This window comes from Salminus brasiliensis, chromosome 16, assembly GCF_030463535.1.
Source record: "Salminus brasiliensis chromosome 16, fSalBra1.hap2, whole genome shotgun sequence".
Classification (NCBI taxonomy): domain Eukaryota; kingdom Metazoa; phylum Chordata; class Actinopteri; order Characiformes; family Bryconidae; genus Salminus; species Salminus brasiliensis.
In genome coordinates, this window is record NC_132893.1 from 7,093,603 (window position 1) to 7,120,279 (window position 26,677).

The 26,677-nt window shown below is 41.8% G+C and overlaps 1 protein-coding gene across 2 annotated transcripts in view; it reads left to right on the forward strand.

Moving 5' to 3' along the window:
- The window catches only part of cntnap3 (contactin associated protein family member 3), a 180,410-nt gene extending 154,054 nt beyond the window's left edge, over positions 1 to 26,356 (forward strand). For both annotated transcript variants that reach the window (XM_072658063.1, XM_072658064.1), the window contains 7 exons: positions 3,119 to 3,358; positions 5,152 to 5,376; positions 6,644 to 6,777; positions 9,087 to 9,174; positions 18,802 to 19,020; positions 20,101 to 20,172; positions 23,237 to 26,356. In XM_072658063.1, the coding sequence (XP_072514164.1) occupies positions 3,119 to 3,358; positions 5,152 to 5,376; positions 6,644 to 6,777; positions 9,087 to 9,174; positions 18,802 to 19,020; positions 20,101 to 20,172; positions 23,237 to 23,433 (1,175 nt within the window). In that variant the 3' untranslated portion in view covers positions 23,434 to 26,356. The remainder of the gene's footprint in view (positions 1 to 3,118; positions 3,359 to 5,151; positions 5,377 to 6,643; positions 6,778 to 9,086; positions 9,175 to 18,801; positions 19,021 to 20,100; positions 20,173 to 23,236) is intronic.
- Positions 26,357 to 26,677: the final 321 nt, after the last annotated feature.

Sequence of the window (26,677 nt, forward strand, 5' to 3'; positions counted from 1 at the left end):
GCTGCTTTGTATGCATGCTGTCAAATAGCATTTCTTTGACAGAACAAGCGACAGTTTCGTAAATATCTTCTTACACACTCGGTAGGAAACAGCAGCTGAAGGTTAGATGCCCAGATAACAGTCAAAACCTAATGTTCTTTTGCTGATATCTTGGCTTTTTTGCCACTTTATTAGAAACATTACATTTAAGGCATTTAGCAGACGCTCTTATCCGGAGTAACGTAAGTGCAAAAAGTGCGTCACTGTTTACTCAGAAAATACCCTTAGCTAGCTTGTATAGACTGGGATCCAAAATATATCACTAAGCTTAGATGCTACTATACACAGAAATCAGTATGGAGACACCAGTACTCTACACTACACTTCACCAAAGTACTCCTAGAAAAGGAGGGTCTTCAGCCTGCATTTGAAGACAGTGAGCAACTCCACCCAGGTGAAGTTCGTTCCACCACTTGGGTACCAGGACAGAAAAAAGTCTGGATGATGCTTGTCTTCAGAGGATCTTTTAAGGGATGGCGAGTCGAGCCGAGCCGTTCTTTAAGGTCAAAGGGCTTCTCTTCATACAGATCGGCTTTTGACCTTTGCCATCAAGTACGAAGGCTTTGTAGGCCAACGTCAGTATTGTACTGAATCTGATGCAGGAAGCCTGCATCAAGGTTCTACAGGAAGAAACACCTACCTTGTACAAAAAGACCAGCTAACACAAATTGGATGAGCTACACCTGAGTGTATGACTGTCGCGCCACAAGGTAGGAGCTTCTGATTAAATGGATGTAGTGTGTATTCATACAGTACCAAACAGGAACCTCCCTTCCACATGTAAGCTCACAGCTCATAGCTGACCACCGTCCAACTAGATGTTGTACTCGGTACACTAAGTACCTTGTTTGAATTTGGTCCGGCCAAAAGAGATGGTCTCGCACCAGATCAAGCTGAACCATGGTTAAGCCCTCTGCTCTTCAGCAGACCTGTACGTTTGGGGTGTGCTGATATTTAGTGAGTAAAGAGGTAAACTGTTGTGCTTGAGCACTTTTGGAGCCCAAGACTGTGCTGACTGTGTGTGTAGCTCTGAGCTGAGTGAGAGGGACTCACCCCTCCTCTTTGTGTTTCTCTGAGTAAACAAGGACTCTGTGCTCCACGTGCAGGCAGACACGGTCAGGGAGGGAGAGAGCGTCAACTCTATCCACACAAAATCGAAGATACACTAAGACTGGAGGACATATGGACATATGTTAAGCATCATATTTAATGTATATATTCACATTAATAATAACAGTCTTCAGTTATTATTAATCACAAGCTCAAATGCTAGCTATCACGTCCTTGAATTTTTGGAGGGGAGAACAAATAAATGTGTGCCTAATAAACTGGCGGGGGAGCCTGGGGACACAGGCGAGTTAGTTATGAGTTTTAATCCATATTTCAGCATTAATAAAGCGTAATCTACCCTCTGAGCTCAACAGTAGCGGCAGCTAATACGTCTGTGTGGCGGCTCTGTGAAGACAGTGACCTACGGGAGCAATTTTCCCGATGTCTGATCCAGTGATTTTGGCCAGTATCGGACTGATACCGGCACACACCTAATGCCGATACACTGCTACTGCTGGGCTGGCATGCTCACATGAGCGGTTTAGAGTCGTTTAGATGTTCCTGTGTGGATGGACAGGTTTTCCGAAGTGCTGCTATAAAACACGAGGGCAGGGCCAGTTTTAAAAAAACTGCAAAATGTAAACTACAACAGTGATTCCTCTGGCCTGTTCACTTTTAATGATGGACAGTGCTTTTAGACTGACCTTATATGAAATAAATGTGGGGCCCCAAAAGGAGTTTTGAGAGAAAGGTGGTTGAAGTTTTGGGGGACTATTTTTTTTCCTTATAACACCTTGTATTTATCTTTCCACCATGAATTAGTTGGGTTTTAGGCCAAAGGCCATCAGGCTGCATCTCCGTAACTAATGTATGTAGCTTTAAGAGGTAGTAAAAAATCTGGACATCTTGTTCTATTTACCTCCATTGTAAAGAAATTGTCTGTAAGAATCTTTTAAACAGAGTGTTCAGAGGACCACTCTAGCTGATCTCAGCAATTGAATTATGCAGAAATTCGAATTTATGCAGAAAAAATGGTGAAATTCCCTTAACAGATTACGCTCTCTAGGACAGTCCATGAGAAAAATCGAAGCCTAGGACAACAAGCCTAGATGATGACACCTAATCTACTGGCAAATATTAAAGACGTGTGTACCGCTCTCCACCAGTTTAAATCAGCTTTAGTGAGACAACAGACTTAAGAGCTCGTCCGTCTGCTGAAGACAAACATAATGAATATAGATTGTCCCTGAGAAGGAAGTCCCCCGTTTCGCCCGCAGTTGTGATTGAGCGCTATCGGACTTGATTAAGTTTCTCTTAGTTTAGGAACCATTTACTACACGATTAACGATGTGAGCAGGACGACTGCTAGTTTCCTTCCACGTCAGCTTTTCTCGTTGCTGTTCTGCTCATCGCATTAACATGGAAAAGCATGCTACAGCGGTAGCCCGGATTCACTTAAGTTGCTTCAGTTTCCTACCCATTGCTTCGCACCTTGAAAAGACCACCATCCGCAGTGTTGCAACCACAGCATTCAGAAGGCAGTGTTTTCCTCACAGCAATTACCACACAAAGGACAGCAAGGTGCTGAATGGGATGCTAGGAGAATGACAGAAGCTTTGTCACGGCTCTACAAAAGAAAAGAGCTTGCTGATCATTTGTTTCGAATAGGCTCGCCCAGATTCCAGGAAACAATCCTCGTCTGCCAGGCCTGAACTTTGTGAGGAGCTCCTGGTAGAATGAGGGAAGACAGTAGACGGGCGGCTCGACAAAAGCCGGCTGCGCCTTCTGCATCGTTTTCCACCCACAACTTTGTTTTCATCATCTTGTCATTTGAAATGGCTTTTGCCAACCTCTCAAAAAAAAAGGTTGACAGCCCTGTGCTCTCGGAGAACGGAGGGCGGGCGGCGACGGAGTCACTCCGTGGCGGCACCCGTCATGTTGTCAGCTGGGAAATAAAGGAGGGCACTAAAGACGGTGGGGGTGGATAAAAAGGGAAAAAGGCACATGTCTTTTCTGCCGGCTGTTTCAGGAGGAACCGCCTCGAGGCAGAAGGGCTTCCTGGGGTGCATCCGTTCGCTGAAGCTGAATGGGAAGACTCTGGATCTGGAGGAAAGGGCCAAGATCACCCCCGAGGTCAGGCCGGGCTGCCCGGGCCACTGCAGCAGCTACGGGGGACTGTGCCAGAACCAGGGCCGCTGTGTGGAGAAGTATAACGGCTTTGCCTGCGACTGCGGCACCTCGCCGTACTCAGGGACCTTCTGCCACAAAGGTGAGCGCAAGCACAGGTGTTCCTTACATTGCTCTTAACACTTTTACCCGGGGGGTGTCAGACTGCAGTCCTGGAGGGCAACAGCAGTGCAGAGGTTTAGCATTCTACCTTATTTCACAAACCTGATTTAGCGCAGCAGATCATTAGCAAAGTTGCCAGGAGTCGAGTTCACTGTGTTAAAAGATGGGAAACTCTGCAGGGGCTTTGGACCTCCGGGACCTGATGCTTAACACCCTTAGCGCTAACATGTTGCACAGTCACGGCACAATCAGTGTTCTGTTAACTGCCATCACCTAGAGTGCACCTTCCGAGTGGTGTCACTACCCTGTGTACACCGGGGGCCTGTTTAAAAAGCGCATCTCATCAGAAAATGCTAAAATCGGTAGGAAAGACTGAAGGCTACCGAACGAGTCTTCATTTATTCAGAGCCATGACCGCTTCTTCTGGGTCTCTTGAATAAGCAAATGCCTTTGCCAGACTAGTTAGCATGATATCCATGATATCTGCCCATGTATTCATTCATTTTTAGCCATATTAGCATTTTAAGTGCATCCCAAGAATGACAAGGAAAGCCAATGAGAGACTACATAGCATGCTAACTAACAAATGTCTACATGTAGGTTAGCATTTTTGAGCACATCCCTAATCTATATCATAGCATGCTAACCTGTTAGCATTTCTTTAGTGCTTTAATTAACTAAAGCATGATAATAAATACCCATTTGTTGGTGTTCATCTTTAGCCATGTTAGCATTATTGGGTGCATCGCTAGAATGAAAAAAAAGTCACAGCGCGACTAGTTAGCATGCTAACAAATGCCCATTTGTTTTTGTTGTTGCCATTTTAAGCACACATACAACGAGAAAAGCCATTGGAAGACTAGTTAGCATGCTAGCCAGTGCTCTGTTATTTCCATTATTAGGCATGTAAGCATTTTTACCATTTTTACCATTCCCTTGAATGAGCGAAAACCACTGAGAACCATATTAGCTAGCATTTTTGAGCACATACCAATAATGGAAAAAGCCACCGTGAGGGTAGTTAGCATGCTAACAAATCTATTTGTTACTACTACTTTTTAAAAAAGGTTTTATCAATATTATAGTAGTTTGAGCACAAATCTAAAAAAACAAAAGCCACTGACAGACTAGTATGCTAGCATGCTAATCTATCTATTTTTTGTGCATCCATTAAACAAACTAAAACCACTGTTAGCATAGTTAGCATGCTAATATATACGTTTCCTTTTTACAAATTTTGTTAGTAAAATGTTAGTATTTTATTTAGAATAGAAAATGCCACTGACAGACTACTTAGCATGCTAAAAGCATGCTTTTTTTTTAGCATCCATTAAACAAACTAAAACCACTGTTAGTGTCATTAGCATGCTAACAAATGTATTTATTCAATTCAATTATTTGTAATGGATTTTTTAGCAATGTTAGTTTTTTATTTTTAAAGGAGAAGGCCACTGTGAGACTAGTTAGCATGCTAGCCTTTTTTTCCTTTTCATTATTTTTTGGCACATTAGCATTTTTTAATTGACTAAAGCTACAGAGAGGCTAGTTATTATAGATCTTCTTTGTTGATTTATTCTTATGTTAGCATTCTTAGCCAGGTTAGCATCCCTTACACCAGTGCTTCCCAATCGTTTTACTGGGGTGGCATCTCTAGGTCCTCTCAGCTAGAAAGCTTATTTTGACCAGCTGTTTTAGAGGTGTGTGGGACGTGGTGCTCCAGCTTTAAGGTTTGGGAATGTCTTTATAACTAAAACCATCTCCTCCCCCCCACAGAGGTCTCTGCGTATTTCAGACCCGGCACCTCGGTCACCTACACCTTCAAGGAGCCGTACGAGCTGCACAGGAACGCCAGCGCACAGTCGTCCTCCATCTACTCGGACCTGACGCTGAAAGGGGAGAACATCTCGCTCAGCTTCCGCACCAGCCAGGCTCCCGCACTGCTCCTCTACGTCAGCTCCTACTACAGAGAGTACCTCGCCGTCCTCCTGAACAGGAACGGTCTGAAACCACTCTAATCTCCCCCCTCATTTCACTCAATGCAGCTTAGGCACATTCATTTGGATTAGCGCGAAGGCTCCGAGTCTCTTAAGGCGCGGGGCTCGTCAACCGACGCGCGCTACTCAATTCTGGCCGAGTAAATTACTTTGTGCTTTGTCGAGGCCCGTGAAAGGGGAGCGGCGGAGAAAAGCCCCCCACCCCCCAGCCTCCAAGGTGATGCGCTTCCGGCTGTTAGCCTGGATCCGTTAATCATATGCTAGTGATATTTAGTGCCGGGGACGTCGCTTTTGAGTCACCATTAAAGCAGAGAGTCATCATTAAGGCAGTGACCTTTTGGGTTAGTTAGCTTGATCATCTGCGTGAGATCATTAAGCATCCAGGGCTTTAGATGATGTGTGGAAAACTCTCTCTTTCTCTTTAACTAGCAGCAGCACCTCCAGCCACGCAAGTCAGCACAACCTCATTGCACTGAACCCAGTCAATATAGACAGCTCAATGAATTAGGGTTACCATGGTGACGGAGCGATCTACAGCGCATGGCAATAATACCTGTTAGTCCAATTAGGGAAAAGTTTCTGGAGGTTCATTTGACAGTCTGAGGATCCCCAGAGTTTCGTCCTGACAGCTGACAACTCCTACCCGCGTTACAGATGTGCCCGGTGACGTTGGCCCTCTGGAGGGTTGACCCACTCAACAGGCGCGAGCGTGCGAGTCTGCTTTAGGCAATTTTATGGGAATCTCATTTTAAGCAACCCTCTCCAAAGCCTCTCAGATCTTCCTTTCCTCTCAAACAGACTGATAAATCCCGCGGATGCTGATGGATTATTCAATTGACTGCACTTAAGGCCTGTGTGTGTTTTTTCTAGGTTGAACTGAGTCTTGACTAATATTGAGACAGCATTATCGCCAAAGAAACATGGAGCTCTGCGCTTCGGGATGTTTTCCTTTCAGCCATTGAATTCTCCATACAGTACACTTTCTCGAGTCGCCGAATCAATGCAAGGCGCCCGGGCCGCTAAGTCCCTCCCTAAAATTATGAAAATGAATTTGTTGCAGTATGTGTTATTGATAGGGGATTAAGTATTAATCCTCTTAAAAGTCAGCTTTGTAGTCACAAAAATGATAGTTAGCGTTATTGCATATTGATGTTGCCATCCCGGCTGTAAACATCCGAACTGCGGCACGGTCACCGTGACTTTGCCGCTGAGAGCGCTCCAATGTCCTCTTCTTTGATGTGAAACAGGGATGATCTGTGCTTTTTTAAAAGGGCAACTGGATGTCAAGTACAAACTGCAGAACAACAGAGACGCTGAGGTGTTCCGATCGAACGAGAGGAACCTGGCCAACGGGCAACTGCACCAAGTGTCCATCAGGAGACTCTCCGAGAGCCTCAGCGTTCAGGTAAGACAGACACATCACACACACACACACACTCTTCATTAAAATGTCAAGGCCATGCTTTTGACTTGTAGCGAAGGGCAGTTTTGAACCTTTTGGAAACTTGAAGGTTTTTTTTTTTAGAGAGAAGCACACTTTTTTTTCAGCTGGACGCATTGAGCCACAAGGCTGTCAGCTTGTCTAAACAAACAGGTTCAGTCAAGGCCATGTTTGGTCATTATGTTGCAAAGAAGGTGTCACCTTGAATGTTCTGCCTAACAGAGCAGACAGAGAAAGAAAGAAAATAAATAACTACGCAATACACAATAATAATAATAAAAAAAAACTACCTCTTAAAAAATGAACCCAAGCCTGATGTTGTACTTTTTAAAAAACCCTGTCAGGCGTCAGTCAGGTAGAAGAGCTCTACTACATAGTACATTGCCTTTTACACAGCCCCTCTAGTAGTCATTTCACAGGTATAATGAAGATTTTTACAGGTTTCAGTCAGTTGATAGAAGGGTCACAGTGCATGCATGTTCACAGCACACATAGTAAAGCCTATTGGGGCTGTGTGTTGTTTCCTATAGGCAGGTTTTTGTTCTTGTTGGATGTGCTGTGTTTTTTGTCTCTATCTAATGGGTATGGAAGCTCATTCAGAGTCTGCAGTGTGCAGTTTGGATCAGTAAGCAATGTTTATTGTTGTTTTCTATCACAGTCAGGCTAATATTTCTGAATAAATTGTAGCTTAGAGTAATATAGAACAGCCAAAAGAATAAAAAAGATTTCACTAATGCTAACAAACCATGCACAGCCTTTAAAAGCAAATAGTAAAGTAAAATTTAGGAGCATAAATATATAACGAATTCAGTCTGTAATGTAACAGTTGTGGGGGTTTTGGAACAGGCCTGTTTTTGCAGGAGGAATAACAGTGTTTAAGGTTCATGGATCTTTATTAAAAGTATGCCAGGATAAGTACAGTGTAACGGCATATTAAATAGGTTATGTTTTTCCCTTCAACATGTTTAATTCAGAAAATAAATTAGACTTAGTAGATTAACACGCTGCCACTGTGATCTGAGGAATGCTGGTTTGAATGCTGTTGGGTCATGCTGCTTGCCATCAGCAGCCGGAGTCAGAGAGAGCACAATTGGCATTGCTCTCTCAGTTCACTCCTCGCTCCATGCTCACTTCTAGTATGATTTTGGTCAGCACAACCACCTCTTAGCTGTTGTATCGGAGCTGGGGAGCTGCACTTTCCACCGAGCGCGCTGACTACCTGGCGATGCTGCATCTCTGGCAGTTTAAAAAGAGGCGCAGACTGGCTTCCATGTTTTGGAGAAGACTACAAAACGCAAAAGGCTAGTCTTCAGTCTCCTAGTGTTGGGGGCTTTGCTAGTGATAGGGGGAGTTCAAGTGTATGGGGATTGAGTAATTGGCCTTCCAAATTGGGCTGAAAATGAGGTAAAAATATGAATTAATTATTATTATTATATTATATTCTTAACTTATTTTTCACTCAGAAAATAAACAAAATATGTCATTTGACAGTGGGTATCCAAACCTTTGCATAAGACTGTGTTTTGGGTGTTCTCATGCAGCTAAACCGAATGATTATAGATCAGATTAGGGATCCCTGTCTTCAGTTAAAATTCATTTTAAAGCATAAATATGGAATTGCATTGTCCCGTATTCAAGATCACCAGTTACCATTCAAATAGCCAGCTTAGTAATTGAATTCTATTTACTTTATAATGGCAGGAATCTGTTGATGGATCATGTATAGCTGTAAACTAAGCTGGGTGAAAAAGCTAGGCCAGCATTCATCGTGGCTTTACTGTAACGCTGCACTGATGCGCTGTACTTGCAAATGGTGGAAGCAAATGTTTATTTAACTGTTCCTTCCTTCAGCCTCCAGAGTGGATCCTTCAGCATTTAGCAGGCGAGGCTGGGAGTCGGACTTCCTTTAGTCACTATAATGCTCCAGTCAATAGGCAATCTGCTCTGTAGCGCTGAAACAAGTCTGTGCCAGAGTGGTGCTCAGCAGATAACCCCCACCAATTAGTCTAAGCCTTCCTGATAATCGCATTTCAAATATGTAAGCTAGGCTTGGAAGTCTTTCCAGAGTCGAGCACTTCTCACTTATTTTACTTTCTTTTTTTTTCCCCCAACCTCAACACTTTCCTCCCAATCCCCCTGGCAGAGAGGCGCATCGCTATAGATGGCGAGTTTTAATGACTTTGAAGAGCAGATTAAATGGCAGTCATCTTCCATGTGACTCCTCCATGTTTACCAGCTTCTTTTGTTTATTGTTGTTTTTTTGCATCTCCCAGATTGACCAGCACGCAAGAGAAGACTTCAACCTGACGTCAGACGTGGATTTCAACACCATCAAAGCCATCGTTATTGGGAAATTGCATGGTGAGTAAGGCCATTAAATGCTGCAGACCGCCCGTCTGGGTTCAGCTATTAGAGAGCGTTCAATAAAAAAAAAGAGAGCTGGGATTGTCGAAAGTACAGAGCTTTCAGGGCCCTGCTTATACCCTATGCTTTTACATATGACGGGAAGAAAAGAAAAAAAAACATCGCCAAGTGCTGGCGTCAAAGAAATGCAGATGGAATGTCCTTATAATTGATCATTTTGTATTATTATGTGCATTTTGGACCCATACTGGAAAGACGAAACGTCTGGGAAAAGGAAAGAAAAAAAAAAAGACCAATGCAAATGCTTCCAGGGCTTGTTTGTTCAGTCAAGCGAGCGCAAGTCCAATAAGATATTTTAAAGAACGTGATATTGCAGATGTCTGTTTACTTCAAGGACGGAAAAATGTTGTAATTTTGCATTATTGTTGCCGTCTGGAATGGAAAGAAATAGGTCAGTTTAATGTTCATATCTAAAAATAGAAGCAGCACATTATACAGGCCTCCGAAACTAAGACCCGCTGCGTTAAACGTGATTAATCAGTAATCGCAAAGGAGGAAAAAATGAGATGACTGTGATTAAATTCGCTGAATAACAAGGTCATTCCGATTTAAATGCTTATGTAACTCTTTTGTTCGCTTTAATTTGAAAATAGAGGCACTTTACATAGTTACAGTGTACAGGCAAAATGGCTAAAAGGGTCTCTGTGGGTGCTTTTATGAAGATTGCGGTCTTTCAGAAGGGCAGGAAATGACCATGTGCGCCTCTTGAGATGTTTTATACTACTTTTTTTCTGACGTATTTCTCAGATTATATTCAAGCGGGCTGCTAATTTTGCCCATTTTAAGATGAAAAAATAATAATAATAAATAAGTCAGGGCTCTCAGAACATCTTATTCTGAAAGGTTACACAGTGGCTACAAATTTAGTTCGCTGATGCACCCTGCTTTTTGCAGCTGTTGCGTTCTCCAGGCCCTTGTTCTCCAGTATGTTGCTAAGAATTTTTATACATTTGTTCTTGAGAAAAGTCGACGTCAGGTTGATGATGTGTTTTTAAACTGCAGAATTGTTCACAGCTCTGCTCTTATAATGCTGGATCCCATTAAGAAAAGTATAGATCCTAAGAAAGAAAACACTGGTAAATGTCAGAATCTTCATGAAAAGTGAGAAAGTAGGTTTTAAGAAGACATTTGTTCTTATGCCCAGTGTGAATAAGGCTTTACTCTCCATTTTTTTTATCCGTTTTTAGTTTTCTCCATGGTTTAAACCCTGTAGCTGCTCTGTATGCTGTGTAAATACTTCTGGATAAATAAACCAATAGAAATGTTCTAAATTACTTGCAATAAACTTCCAATCAAAGTTTTGCTTTCTCCTGTAAAATTCCCATTTTGGAGATGTTTTTTTATTGGACAGCAATGAAATGAAGAAAATTTGCAAGGAAATCTACCATTGAGCAAGTTCTAGTTCTTGGTGGTGTTTTGTCTCTTGTAAGAGCATGGAAACATAACGCACTGGCAAGCATAATGACTCACAAAATATCCATTAACTGGTAGCAGATACCATCTGTCTGCTTAGTGTCTACATCACTGATACTGTCTGTTGTTTTGCCTTTCATAAGGTGAAGGTATGTTTCATTGTTGTTGTTGTTTTTTTTAATTGAGCTCCCCCCCGCTGCTACCTTCTGTCATGTTTCATGCAGTTGTGGTTGGAAGTTTACAGTCTAGCTGGTTGTTGGTTTGTAGTTAGGTTGAAGAATTCTGAGGTAGACCTCCTTCCACTTTGTACAGTGAACCAGTTCCACTGGCAGCCAAGCAGAACCCCAGAGCATGATGCTGCCACCACCATGCTTAACAGTTGCAACTTTGCCTCACCTTTACTCCTACAAACATACCTCTAATGACAATGTTTGTCTCGTCTGACCGTAAAACTTTACTCCAGAGGGCTTTTCCTTTGTCTGTGTGGTCAGCAATTTTGGAGCCTCTCAGTCAACAGCGATATTCCAGCAGCTTTTAGTTCATGGCAGGCCTGTGCCTTGGTGGTTCCTGGGTTGTCAGCTGAGGGTGACAGTCTGGGTCTTCTTCCAGACTTTGGGAAAGTGGCTACACCTCCCTATAACTTCTACTTAGGCACAGCTGTTTGAACTGATGATCTTGGAATGGTTTGGAGTCAAAGACAGCCTCGCTTTCTCTGAGCAGGTAGGATTGACTTCCCTCGCCCCCGCTTACTTTAAATGATGCTAGCCAACATGGGCATCTGTTAGGTAGCAGGGCGGAATCAGCAGTTAGCGCTGCCTCCTCCGAGCGAGATGCTATGTCTAATGACATAGCAGCATCAACTGACTGAAAGCCACCCAAAGCATTTGGAGGTGTTAGGATGACTTTTCAGCATTTGTCTAGCACCAGCAGTCACATAAGCTTTCAGTTGCCAGGTTTTCATCTTGCGAATAACTGAAATGTCAGCAACAATTATGTGAATCATGTGGCATTTCCATCAGCTCTGTAGTAGGCCTGGGTGATGGGGCCATGTAATCGGACATCTGTGATGACGATGCTTTAAAGGCGATGCTCGGTGTGTTGGGAAGGAAAGCTAAAAGAGAACTGTGGAGGAGAGGAAATTTTATTTTAACCCCTTAAACACAAGGGGTATATTTCAATAACTACAGGGACCGGTGTACAAACTGTTGGGTTGTTCTTTAGTAATAGAACTTTGTAATATCACTTTCGGCCCACCAGTGGTTATGTTAAATAATATATACAGTAGAATTGAGTGGTATTGTCAAAAATCACAGTATTTACATTTATTCATATACTATTTATTAAGTTTTTTTTTTATTTAAAAGTAAAATTATTAATAGTAAAATTGATTTTAAAATTGGAGCAATAAATTGTCTTCTTTTTAAACTATAATGCTATTTGAAACACTAGGCCTGCCTTTATAGGTTTTATTAAATACTTTTTAAAGATCTTATAACTTATAACATTATTACACTTATACACTTATAATTAGAAATTCTAGTGTCTTTTTACTGGATTTACCTGCATCTGATCTAATGTAATCTGGAGTTTCTATGGTAAAACCTTAGTCAGTAATTACTACAGTCAGTATTATTATGATTATAATTATTATTAATATTATTGTTTGTTTTTTTTTTGTTTTTTTTTTTGTATGTTTTGCCTTCTTTTGCCAGTCCCCTGGGACATGCTGGCCAGCTGTCATGTTTCATTGCTACAGCGCAGCACAACGCTTCTGGAGCTCCCTTTTACAAATGAAGCAATTTGCTTCAGTTCATGGCCTATTTTTCCTTTTTCTACGCATCTTCCATCATCGAAGAGCAGGTTCATTTGTTCCATCCATCTGTAAGACCAAGATCTTTCGGTCCATTCTAGCCAACTGCAGCTGATCTGTACCGCTGGAGCTTACTAGAGTCGTCTGTCTTTCTTTTCTGTTCTCTGTGTAATTTTCCACATGTAATGGCCTTTGACCCATCTGTACCTCCACTTCAAAGACTGTTCCCGACCTGTTGCACCACCCCTCAGGGATTTTTCTAAAACTGAAAGGGCTCTTCTGCCATCCGTTGTAGCAGCTTCTTTGGTAGCTGTTGTTGTGTAATGCGTCTAGGGCAGGGCTCGTTAATTCCACTCTGGGAGAGCCGATGTCTAGCACAGCTTGGTTGTTCTCCTGCTCAAACACAGCTGATTGAATTCACCTGACATTTGCCAGGTTTAGTAGGTGTGTTTGAGGAGGGAAATCTCCAAACTCTGCTTGATGCCAGACCCTCTAGGATGGGAATTGGAGAACCCTAGTAATTCTAGTAACCCTAGTAATAATTGGAGAAACCTGTAATTTTCATGAATTTCAGGAGTATGCTAAACTTCCTAATGCAACTAGAGGAACTGGAGTTATGAAATAACTACATTTTTGGGAGGAGGAACATGCCTGAAGCCTCTTCCCCCAATCAAACATCCTATAAATACCAGCTCTACCTTGTGTGCTTGTCTATGAAATACTATTATTATATTACGAAATATGCATTCCATCATCCTGCATCAGGGCATTTGTTAAACCCTCAATTAGGCCTTCGCTTTGAGAAGTCCAAAGCATTGGAGTGCAGAGCTCAGGTTCAGTGTCCACACAGTTTTGCTGTGTGTACTTTAGCCATTTTCTCATAAAGCTTTCGATCCTCCAAGGCCCTCAATATTGTCTGACTCGGTGTAACTTTGTTTCGCTCTTCAGGTCGATTCTTGTTACCCAGAGAGCAGTTGACCAAATTACGCAGATTTCCACATCCGCCTTGATCTGATTTAATGGAGGCCAGGGGGAGGCCACAGTCGTGTGTGTGTTGGCCGCAATATTTAGCCTGATCTCCCCTGTGTTGTTAGCATGGGCCCGGAAGCGAATTAGCCATAACCCTATGTATAGTGTGTCATGGAGGGGATTAGAGAGCCAGCATGAAAGCGGATTCTGTGTCATTCCTGGCAAAGCCTGCCATCGATCATCCCCACCAAATTGGCCTGTAATGAATACGGAATCAAACGCAAAACATGCATGAAGCGCTTGAACAGTAACGGCAGGGGCTGAGGGCCAGTGTTCATAAGGCCGTGTCAGAGTGGGAGTTCTGATCTGGCTTGTGTTTTCTGACTGGGATCAGAAGATCAGCCTTTTCTAATGGCGATACAGGCCGTGGGAAGTAGAGAAGGTCCCTGCGAACAACTTCAGTGAACTTGCAGCTGCTGAGTTTGATTTAGTATGAACTTTGTTAAAGCTCTCATCCTCCAGTCCATTCAGTCAGTCTAAGGACATTAAACTGTAGTCCATTGGTTTTGTGATGGCATTTACATATAGATGCCATTTCAGCCTACAGTAATGTCATCTGTCCATTCCTGTTGTTCCTACTCAGCCTGGATTGCTTTATGAATGACAGGCTGCTTAATTCTAAGGAATAAAAAAGTCCGGGCTGGTGGAGGTGGCGGTGTAATAGTATGGGGAATGTTTTCTTGGCACACTTTGGGCCTGTTAACACCAATCATTCATTGCTTGAATGCAGCAGCATATGGCCACAGCTGAGTACCATTGCTCATTACGTGCATCCCTTCATGACCACAGTTTACACATCTTCTAACACCCACTTCATCATGCACCATGTCACAAACTGGTTTATGAACATGACAATGAACATAAGTCCAGGGTTCTTTAGAGGCCAGATCTGAATCCAGTAGAGCACATTTTGGATGTGGTAGAACAGGAGATTAGCAGTGTTGAACGTTTCCGGAATCCAGTGCCATGCAGAATGAAGAGACTCTCTACCCAGTGTTAGTTTGTCTTTTAATAAATTGCTCAGTGAGTCCACATTTAGCTTAGCAATAAGAGAGTTTTAGCTTAAGCCGAGGTTACACTACATGATCTGTAACCTGATTTCAGCACCGAGTCTGGCCTTATTGGTTCTAGTCTTCAATTTTTCATCAGTCCACACTTAAAGACAGAATCGAATGTGTGAGGGGCGCAGACTCTGATTTTTGGCCTCCCTTCATGAAGAGTGAGAGAGTGAGAGCTTGTCTGTTAATAATCTGTTTATAATGCTACAATGCTATAATGCTAGTCCAGTAAAATCCAGTAAATCCAGTAAAAAGGAACAAGAGCTTCTCATTCTGAAGAAAGTAGTTGAGATCTTGTGAGCTAGTCTAAAGAACAGAGCTCGGTTCCTTCAGGTTTCTCCTGGACGCCCCCCAGTCCAGCCAGCACAGCGTGGATGTGTTCAACTCCATCAGCAGCAGCAGCTCACCTGATTTACCATCATTAAGCTCTGATTTACCAAACCAGGTGTTGGAGGAGAACCAAATAATACTAGACTCCATGAGGAGAACTTTGGAGATGTTTTAATGAACACAGTGATGGAGAACCACCACCACTTTCTGTTGGAATATTCTTGATATTTGTTCTGATTTTAGTGATTTGCATCATGTCATCATTGCAGCAAATGCATCATGTCACACAAGTCGAACCCACCTGACCATGAATTGAATATTGACACTAACAATTTGTTCAATATTTGTGAAAGGGCTACAAACCTTGGTACTGCATCGTGACAGCCACTTGGAAGCTGTTCTTAAAAGCATGTCAGAGTAAAAGTCTCATGTTGGGACAGGGAATCATTGAAATGTGCAATTGAAACTATTTTATTTGGGATTTTATACACAACTTAATGACACTTTTAATAGCTTACTTCATCTGAATATGTGGCTGGACTATCACACCACCTGGCATTTTTAGGTTTTGGGAGACAAATGAATTTGAATTAAATGCACTAAAATATATAGGCATAAAGAGGTAATGTTGAATACGTCATCTGCATGTCATGTCATTGACCCAGGTCTCACGTAATCTTAGTAATGTTGGCCTTGAGTATTAGTAAGTGTTTATGCATTTACTCTCGCCCCACTGTGTATGTCACATACAGTGCATTCGAAAAACCTTCAGACCCTTTCACTTTTTTCACACTTTATGTTGCGACCTTGTGCTAAAATTATAAAAAGGAAGTCATGTTTTTTCCCCCATCAATCTGCACTCAGTACATGAAAACAGATTTTTAAAAATTTATTGAAATAAATTGACATAAGTGTTCAGACCCTTTACCCTTTATCTCTACTTAGTTGAAGCACCTTTGTCAACTATTACAGCTTCCAGCCTTCTTGGGTACGATGCTACAAGGTTTGCACATTTTCTGCCATTCTTCTCAGCTCTGTCTTCTCAGATGCTCTCTAGCTCTGTCGGGTTGGATGGGGACGGTCGGTGGACAGCCATTTTTAGGTCTCTTCAGAGATGTTAGATTGAGTTCAGGTCTGGGCTCTGGCTGGGCACTCAAGGAAATTCACAGAGCTGTTCCTAATCCACTCCTTACATTTATCTTGATCACCTTTGAGATGTTTCTACACCTTGGAACCAGTAATTGGGGAAGAAGGGCCTTGATAAGAAAGAACCAAGAACCCAATGGTCACCCCATCACTTCAGCACTCCACCAATCTGGGCTTAATGACAGAGTGGCCAGACAGAAGCCTCTCCTTTAGATGTCTCCACATGAAGACACCTAAAGGACTCTCAGACTGTGAGAGAGTCTCTGGTCTGATGAAACCAAGATTGAACTTTTTGGCCTCACCTGGCCAATACCATCCCTGGTCATAATTCTTCCCCAATTACTGGTTCCTCCATTTAAGAATTATGGACGCCACTGTGCTCTTGGGAACTTTCAGTGCAGCTAAATGTTTTGTAGCCTTCTCTAGATCTGTGCCTCCATACTATCCTGTCTCTGAGCTCTACAGGCAGTGCTTTCCTCCTCATGGCCTGGTTTTGCTCTGATATGTTTTGCCAATTGTGGAAGCTTATCTAGACAGGTGAGTGTTTTTGCAAATAATGTTCAATTAACTGAATTGACAACATGTGGACTCCAGTCAAGGTGTAGAAACATCTCAAAGGTGATCAAGATAAATGGAAGGCCCCCACAGCTAAGTTTCAGTTGTCACACCAAAGGATCTTCATAGTTATGTCCATACTTACTTATGTCCATGAGTGCAGAATGACGAGAGGCAACTTTTAAGCACAAGGCCTCAACGTAACAACATCTGAAGGGGCAAGTGAAAGGGTCTGAGGACTTTCCGAATGCATTGTATATGCTACTTATAATCTCTGCACCCCTCAACTTAAAACGCCTTCCCGCGTCCCTGTAGGAACCCAAATATCAGCCCCAAGCACATGTTAAAAGTGTAGCCTATGCTTTTAGAACAACAAAGTGCCAGTCCCTTGCTTTGCTATAAAGCTAAAACAGACAGTTGAAGGTGAGGTTACACCTTTCATATTCATAAGCAGCAGTCCATAACATCAGGCTACACCTACTGAAGCTGCTTTGGCTTTTGTTTATCTTTGTTTTTTTCTTCTTTCTTTTACCTGTCAGATAATGGCGCGTGATGGGCTGAGAAATGTCTTTCTAGCTCTAGAGGCAGCTGAATAGAATTCCAGAAGAAACATTTGTACACAGTAAAGCATAGCTGCATGAAATGGCGTTAGAATTCGGCTTGTGTGGCTTGTTTAAAAGCTTTACCCTCTCTGGGTGAGAAGCTGTGGCAAAGGCGCTGTAGTCACACAATGTGAGCTATTTCAGCTAATGTGAGGATGACAAGGTTGGAATTCTTAGCGCAAACGCCACCGCCGGCGGAGAAATGCCTCACGCAGTTACAAGCCCTGTGCTCTAGGTCCAGCTACAGCAGTGAAGAGCACTGCTCATGCAAAAAGAAAACAGTCAGCAAGATGACATTTTATCAGCCTGCTTGTCACCCTAAATGATGGACCATGCAGCATATACAGTATAATGTCTATATTAAGTTCTAAACTGAAATCAGTGAGTGCATTTACATGCTTTTACTAATCTAATCATAGTCGGATTTCTGCAGTAATCTGATTATTAAAGTGGTCACATAAACAGCATACTCAGATTTCTTAGACTGGAGTAAGGACTAGAAATCCAGTTAAGAAATCTGATAAAGAGAGATGGATTTTAGGGCAGTATTGGATTTCTCAGTGCATGTATACACTTTAGCCAGATTTCTCAGTCTGTGCATGCGTGAAAACAGCCAGTGGTACCAGAGATAAGCAAGCAGCATTAACACAGCACCTGGGTCACGGTGACAGAACTCTTCTGGAGCGAGACTGAAACTCAGGGATTTAATTATTTTTATCTTCTAGAGCATGTTTTGATGGTGTTTGCATTGTGGCTCGAGGTGTAAAAAGTTTGGGTTTTACGTGACGGTTATGCAGCGTCTTAATCTGTGAGGGTTTAATGCCCTGGAGGTGCTTTGCCATCAGTGGCCGGAGTCTGAGAGAGCACAATTGGCCGTGCTCTGGGTGGGTAGATGGTGCACACTTTCCACTCATCACTCTTAAAGTGATGTTGGTTGGCACAGGCATCTGTTAGCTGGTGCAGCAGAGCTGAGGACCATGACACACATGTGTTAAGTCCTTACCCTTCAGGTGTTGGGAGCATTGCTAGTGCTAGGGGGAGCCACAAGCAGGTGGGTTAACTGGCAGTATCACATCTTTAACAGTTGCTGAGACACAGAGGATCCATCATCCTGTTTGTTGGCATGCCAAAGCCAGAAGTAACTGTGTGTATATTGTACAAGGAGATATGCTTTTAGAATGGTCTCTATTTATAATAGATTATGGGGTCTAAAAAGGGACTGTCTGCCAAATTTCCTACAAACTGACCTTTTGACCTTGCTATAGTAAGCAGCAGACTATAAACAAGTCTAAATATAATATTTTTGGACATGACTTGTGTTTGCATCACTGTTGAATAAGGTAATTGCACAGAATTGCCACTCTGTTTTGGTTTCAGAATGCATTATTAAATTATATATGATTAGTCAGGGTACTTAAAAGCACACAATAAAAGGATTGAGGTTCCTGTATGATTTTAATTACAGGTTTCTCTAGTACCAGTATTCCTAATATCAGAATATCGGAAATCACAATAACAAACAATATACTTTTTTTGCATTATTACAATAAGGTTTCTCTGTCACTCTCTCTTTCTCTGTCTCTCTCTGTCTCTCTCTCTTTCTCTGTCTGGTTGTGTGCAGAGTCAGGCGAGATGGATCCGGAGATAGCCCGGCTGAATTCTCTGGGCTTCACTGGCTGCCTGTCAGTCGTCCAGTTTAACTCCATAGCTCCTCTGAAGGCAGCGCTGCTATATCCAGACACCAGCCCTGTCATTGTCACCGGGCCCCTGACGGAATCCAACTGCGGCTCCTCATCATCATCTAGCCCCTATGCAGCAGAGACCACCCACTCACTCTCTGGTAAGGCCAGCTAATTCACACCAGCATCAGATCCACTCTGACTTAATATATCAGTTCAGCAAGAAACAACAGTAGCTGGCTTCTGCCTCAATCCTGCCCATTTCTTTTTTTTTGCACTGGAGTTACAAGGACAGTGTAGCTAACAAGTAATGGGAGCTCCATCCAATATTTCTGGGATGAGTTAGGGAGTTGGGGATGAGGTGGGGTGGTGATCATCCAACATCCTGACCTCACTAACACTCTAGTATCTAGTAAATCTAGCAGAAAGCCTTTTTCGCTGAACAGTAGAGACAGTAACTCCAACAAAAGCAGGATACACTTTTTAAATACCTATGATTTCAGAAGAAACCATGAAAGAGGGAAAGAGGGAAACCATGAAAGAGGGAAAGAGGGAAACCATGAAAGAGGGAAAATGAGGGAGTAGCTGGCTTTGCATTAAAAAAGCAGTAAAAGAAAAATGTTCTGAAAATAAAATATCCTAATATTAATTTCTTAAAATACTCACAGCACTGCAGACTTGTAGCTCCAGAGCAAATCTAATACAGCTAACTTCACACATGTTGGCTGATCAGCTACATTTGTGGTATGGGGCAATGGTGTAAATTTGTACATTAAATTTTTTTTTTGTCAAGCTAAATCTTTTGAAGTTTTAAGCCCACTCTGCACATTTCCAGAACTCTGAAATGCATGAAGTGTGTCTTTTGCTTTCCAAAACACAAGTTTGGAATTTAGCGCGCACAGAGGTGAGTTTCATATCTCTTCTGGCACTTTGTTTTTCTTCTCGAAAGTCTAATTTCACAAAAAGAGAGAGAAAACTTTATCAATGGCTCAGTGAATACATCCACATCCCTAATTAAATTAGCAGCATAATGATTCAAATGTGGCCAATCAGTTTATTAATCTGCATGAGAGAGAATTTTAATTTGCATAATCTTTCTTCTCTCTATTTCCACTTTCGCGCTTTATTGCCTTTTCATGGGCTGGAGATGTACTATTCAATGAACCACGTCCTCGGCGAATGACGAGTGTTTGAATCGTGCTGATGCTCTGTCTGTCTCTTCTGTCTTCTCTCTGCCGTAGATCATTTCGGTACTGTAGGAACAGGCCAGCCAGTAGTCAATGCAATCAGCAGTGACTCGGCTTTGATTGGAGGTAACGGCGATCTTCGTGCACCTTGCTCACTTTGATTTGATGAGAAAATGAGCAGCCCTGCACGGAAGCTGTTGTCCAGCCCCATTTCATTTATTCCTCTGTCACTGTTGTTTGATTTTGTTTGCTCCCTCCATGGCTTGCTCTCTTTGACATTTCCCATGCTTTTGCTGTATTTCTGTCTGTAGGTCTCTATTAATGCCAAAACTGCACTGCAATCAGCTCTCTATTGACTGTAGGGCTTTCTGAAAAGATCAGTAACTCAGCTGAGACATACGATTCACAATGGGGAAACCATTATCATCAGTGTTTAACCACATTCAGCTCGCTTTTGCAGACTTTAAAGGCTTCAGACAGGCTACCTGACTACCTTATGTCCAAAGGATTCTGAAGACCCTTTTTAAAAAACAGAAAGCTAATCGTAAAATGTTAAGACATGACATTGACTTCAAGAAATGGCTGATTAATTCCCGCTTTTATGTTGGCTGAATTTGAAAAGTTGTCCAAAGGAACTCACAAAGGACACCAAAACTAATTAAACGTTTAAAGAAATTATTTGCTGATTACGGAAGTTTTACCACTATCTTCAAATACTTTATCCTTTTTAGAACCACAGTAATGTGGCATTAAATTGAGTTGAGATGTATTCTTGGCGCTTCAATTAGACATTTCTTTAAGCCGCCATAATTAAATGTACCATGCTTAGCTGAATACAAAGGAGAGCAATATTTTCCAAATGTCTTCCTCTGGCAGGAGGTAAACGTGATTCAGGCTACTTTAGCCTGTGTCCAAGCGCTAAGCTAAACATTCGACTCCATTCTGAGTTTCACCAGCTGACAGAAGTACGTTTTCATTAAACAATTTTAGAGCCTGAAGGAGAATCTGAATTTAAATTTGAATCGGACTAATCCAAATAACTAGCTACAATAAAGAGATTAGTGACTAACATCAACAGGGCTGCAAAAAAAGGTCACCTGATTTCTTTGAACTCATTCAAAACATGCAAATTGTATGAGGAAAGTTTAATGTAGCCAATAGGAGAGTTAAAAAAGATCATTCTGTTATCCATGCTAACACATGAGGTTGAAGTGTTAGCTCAAAGCCCCAGACTCACTAGCACTTTGTTGATGAAATTGATTAAGTGAAACTGCAGAACAGAATAAGACCATCTTCTTATCACTCATTTCCTCTGTAGGTCTCATCTATCTCAGAAATCCTTCAGTGCTCTGTCAGAATATCCCCATTTATCTGCAGAATGACCTACAGTTAAATTCTGATGTTAATCCCCTTTTTTCCTAAGGGGGGTTTAGAAATCCTACTATTCTTCATTAACACAATGCTGAGATCTGCTTTATTTCTGTTCAGGTGTCGAAAAAAACAAAAAAACATGAGAAATGAAGATCCAAATGCAAACTGGAGGAAATGCTAACTTTAGCAGTGTCTTAGCACGACTCTCTAAACATTTCTTTTCCACAGGCTATAAATAAAGACATAAAAGTGACACTGCATGATTTGCAGGCAACCAACTTTACATGGTATAAGTTTATGAACGCCATCGCGATGTTGGGCTTTCAGTGATTTCTTCCTAGACAGCACAAGTGGCCTTGCTCTCTCAGGGGTGGGTTGATGGCACTTCCTCCCCACATTACTACTCCTAGTGTGATGTTGGTCAGCTGTTGGCCACCTAGCAGTGCTGTATCGGAGGGAGTTTGAAAAGAGGCAGTGGCTGGCTTCACGTGTGTTGGAGGAGACATGTGCTAGTCTTTACCCACCTATTGTTGGGGGCATTGCTAGTAATAGGGGGAGTTCATATAAAAATTGGGCAGAAAATAGAGTAAAATCTGAAAAGCAAACAAAAAAAAAACATTTGGTGAACAGTTGTTTGAGTTTATACATACAAGGTCAAAAATACACCCACAGCATGCCTTATATTTGATTGAATGCTCCTTTAGCAAGTTTTATCTTGACCTGATGTTTTTGGTAGCCATCAACAAGCATCTGTCAGAATTCTGGTTGCAAATTTAACCACTCTTCTTACCAGAACTGCTTAGAGATCAGTAAGACTCAGACCCATCTTTAAGCACCGTCCACATATTTGATGTCAGGACCATTGCAAAAATGTAATGCTACTCTTTATCGTTAGCCTGCTTTATCCACTCCACAACCACCCTTGACGTGTGTTTGGAGTCTCTGTCCTGTTGGAACATCTAGTTGTGTCCAAGTTTTGATCATCTAGCTGATGATGGTTTGATGTTCATTATTCTGTCCACGCTGTGCAATGTACAAATATGATGCTACCACCACCATGCTTAACAGTCAGTACAGTGTTCTTGGGGTTGAATGCCTCACCTTTACTACTCTAAATGTTTCAAGTCTCATCTGACCCAAAAAAAGTCTAAAGTGGGTGTATGTATAAATTTGACCCTGTGATGATTTGATCATTTCAGAATCCCCACCCCCAATAAAAAATAAGCACTGCTGCACATAGTCACGCCACTTCCACCAACCACAGCAGTTATTTACGCCTTTTTTTGGATGCTTGTTGAAGTAAGCCTTAGTAACGGTTTATGCAGGTTAATGTCAATTGTAATGTCAGTGTCCTTCAGCGTTAAAAATGCTGCCCCTTAGTCCATTGGTTGCACCTGTTTCACAAGGCAACAGCAACTACCTTTCCAGTGTGACTGAGGCTGATAATGCTTCAGTCACTCGCTCGACTGCATTGTGTGTGAAAGCTGAGGTTATCTGCACTGATGTGCGAATGAGTTTAAAGATAACAGGTGGCCTCCTCTTACGTTCCATTGATCCATTGATGCATAGATTATAGATGCAAAAGCGATGATGTTGTCATAGCACCTTCAGAGCAATATGACGGTGCTGCCGTCGCAAAAAAGGAGGATTATCAGCTGAAGTGAGCGTAAATTTTATGGCTTTTAATAAAAGCTTCCGAAACAGCTCTAGCTTTCGAACCGAGAGCAGCAGTGTTATGTGTCATGCTGTCCCCTGGCATCTTCATTTCCACGGTTGCATAAACCGGTGTTTAATTTCCAACATGTTCCAACATTTGCAGGCGTAATCGCGGTCGTGATATTCGTGATCCTGGCTGCTCTGGCTGTAATGGCGAGATTCCTGTACAGGCGGAAAGAGACTTGTCAGACACCGGAGTCCAAGGGAGCCAAGCCGGAGGACAGTCCAGAGACACCCTTCAACAACGACCCCACACCGCAGAGCATAATCAGTGACACCCAGAAAGAGTACTTCATATGATGAATCCCGAGAGCCGGCCACCTGAAACTTGGACTAATCCCGCAAAGCAGAGGACAGAAATGCCTCGCCAAGCCTAGAGACGTTAACATTCGTGGGGCATTGCAGAAAAAAAAGAAACCCTCAACCCCTCAAGCTGTCAACGGTTGCTGATGAGGATAAGGTGATGAGGAAGGACCGAGCTGTCCGTCGTTTTTTGTATATAGGCTTAAAAGTCCAAAAAGTTTGACTTGAATAGAATTGTTTCTAAGGTGTGTATAATGATCTCCATCCAAGTGTAAATATTCTTTTGAAATGTACATGTTCAAATAATCAAATATCTTTGTAATGGTTATCTTCTTATGTTGCCTTTTAAGACATACTCAGTATTACACTTAATGAAAATCATCCATCACAGACTTTAAACATCTAGAAACGTCACGTAAAGAAGGTCACATAACTAAATAAACGTCTGAAGTGGCAACTGGGAAGTATGATGAAATAATAGCATTCGTGTCGTACACCTGATCTTTTCACGCTAACAAACAGTCAGTGTTTCGGACACACAAGTTGCTTCACGGTGCTCTTAGCGAGCGTCCGTTTCCTCGGGTGGTCAAAGCACATCATTTATTTAATAGCTGAGTCCTCTCCAACATCAAAAACAAAGTGAAATCCTTTGATACTTGCGCAGATGAGCCCATCTCCCTTGTTTGTTCCGTTCCTGAGTCGGAAGGGTTCAGCCGTGTACACACAGCAGGCTTTGTCCTTGTTGCTTTGTGCCCGCTCTTAATCTCCATTAGACTGAAGGGAGGTATTCTAAGTGCTCCTCAGCACTTTCCAGGGTAAAAATAAATTGTGATTGCTTCTTAATGCCGTCAAATACCAGCACAAGCACACCTGCGAAGAGTCCAGCTTAAAAAAAAAAAGGGGCCTCCATAAAAGCCCAGAACATACCAGAAAGACAGCGATTATTAACTTCCGTCTACATAGATGGGTTATTTTAAAAGAAAAAAACACATTATGTTAATCCAATGAAAGTACACTACTTATCCAGCTGGCAGGTTGTGCATAATTCACGAGATGTGATAGATAGCACTAGCGTGAGGATCTGCGGCAGCAGTGTAGATGCAGCCGTAATGAATAACAAGCCACCGCAATATTATTGAGGATATCACAACCTCCCAGCATGTTTCCGCTCTCACTAAAGTTACAGTCGCTTTATTTATTGATTTATTGTGAATGCTCAAAAGCGGAGGGTTGGGGCAGATTCAGAAGCAAGTATCGCCGTGGTAACGTTTTGGTATTTTTTTGATGGTTAGCGATGTTTTTCCCTTGTTTGCAAGAAAGAAAAAAAACATCTGTATAATTCTGAGTGTCAATTCCCTGGCAAGAGACTGATTTAATGATCTGTTCTGGAATGTTTTCAAACGTGTTTGGTCACACAGGCGAGTCTAAATATTAACCCATATAATTAAAAGACAGTTTTTGATCTGTTTAGTTCATCTGAGAAGAACTTGACCTTCCTAAGAAGGATTTCAGAGCACATTAAATATTTGGCGAGTAAGTTCTGGCTACCTGTATTGTATTGTCCGTCCAGAGGGAGTTCTTTTAGCACGAGTACTGCTGCAGTTCTGTAAAGTTCTGCATCAGTTGAGGTGGAATGGAAAATTTCTGCATTTTAAGGATGCGCTGTATGTTGTGGGAAGACTAATAAGTGGATGAATTTAAATTCAGTATAATAAAAATGATAATTCAGTAGAATTAAAGCAGATTAAAACAGAACCCATGGCTAAAGGGTTAATACAGTAGTCAATAACTGTTTTACAAAGCTTTTAAACAAAGCTCGCCCAGACATTAAGGCCAGGTATAGATTAACTAGATTAATTAGACTTTAAGATCTTTTAGCTGTTAAATCATACGAAGTGTTTAACTAACCGCTAGCTCTATTTGCTAGCTTATCGTCTGGACCTGGCTTCTGAAACTTGGAGATGTGAATCTGCTCAACTCTTCTGTCTACTTGAACTAAGAGCTAAGACAATATGGAAAGCTAAGTGTGGCCTGTGCCCTAATTGATTATTAGCATAAAGTGTGAAAGATTCTAACATTTGGCGTACATAACAACACACACACACACACACAGCAGTAGCACACTCACCGTTAAGCAAATGTCCTTGGTTGTTTGACTATTGACTACATTTTATGTGGCGGCCATTCAGATATAATATAGTTCTGTACACTACATTCCCTTGAAACACATGAAATATACATAACCCCATTAAGCGCTCGGAACGAGAGCCGCACGCTTGCCGAAACAGTTTTCATTTTGAAGGACCATCAAAGTGTGTGAAGAAACAAAGCATAAAATGATTTCCAATATCCTATAAAAACCTGTGTATTCTGTATCACTCTGGGTATTTCAGTGTATGGTGATATGTGGCTGTTTGTAATGATTGTATTGTTATTGCCACATTGGGTTGGTTGGCGTGAAGGTGGTTTTGGATGTGTCTGGCTGGGAAAGCAAGGACTACTTCTGTCAGAACTGGCAGATCACATCGAGCTCTGCTGGCGGAAGAGCAGTTCTGCTTCGGCTCGTGTTTTAACTGTATTGTAACTAGAATAAAGTTTCTATCTGAAATTAGGATTTTTCAGCCTGTAAAAATGAGAGTATTCGAGTGTGTGTATATCAAGAGGGTAACAGCTTTTCATAAAAGCACATGATAATATTTGCTCTGTCATATCAAAACTTCGGAGCTCCGCTTTGTGTGTTTATGTTTTTTCACCGCTTGAAATCGACGCCTGTTCTTTGCATTATTGGACATTTCCTGATGAAAAAGGTCAAAAATCAACGTGAATAAAATGTGATATCATTGACATACAATACAGTTTAAAAACCTGGAATCACAGAAAGTTTTCAAGTAAATAAATATTTGTTGAAGGTAAATCTATACACACTTGCTGCTGAAAAACTCTTGTATCTTTTTTTTTTGGACATCTCCAGAAAATGCCAGCTTTCCTTTTTCATTGTGTCTAAAATCAAAAGAAATGCTCCAAAATAACAATAAAATTGTAGTGCTTTCAAACGTTTGGGCACCCTTGGCCAAATGACACATTCATTAAGAGGTAGTAAACACAGCCTCTGGAGCTCTTCAATCATAAAACACATTATTTACAGATAATACAGATAATGAAAGAGCACATTAACCCTTTGGTGAGTAAGTTCTGGCTACCTGTATTGTATTGCCAGTCCACGAGCACTGCTGCAGTCCTG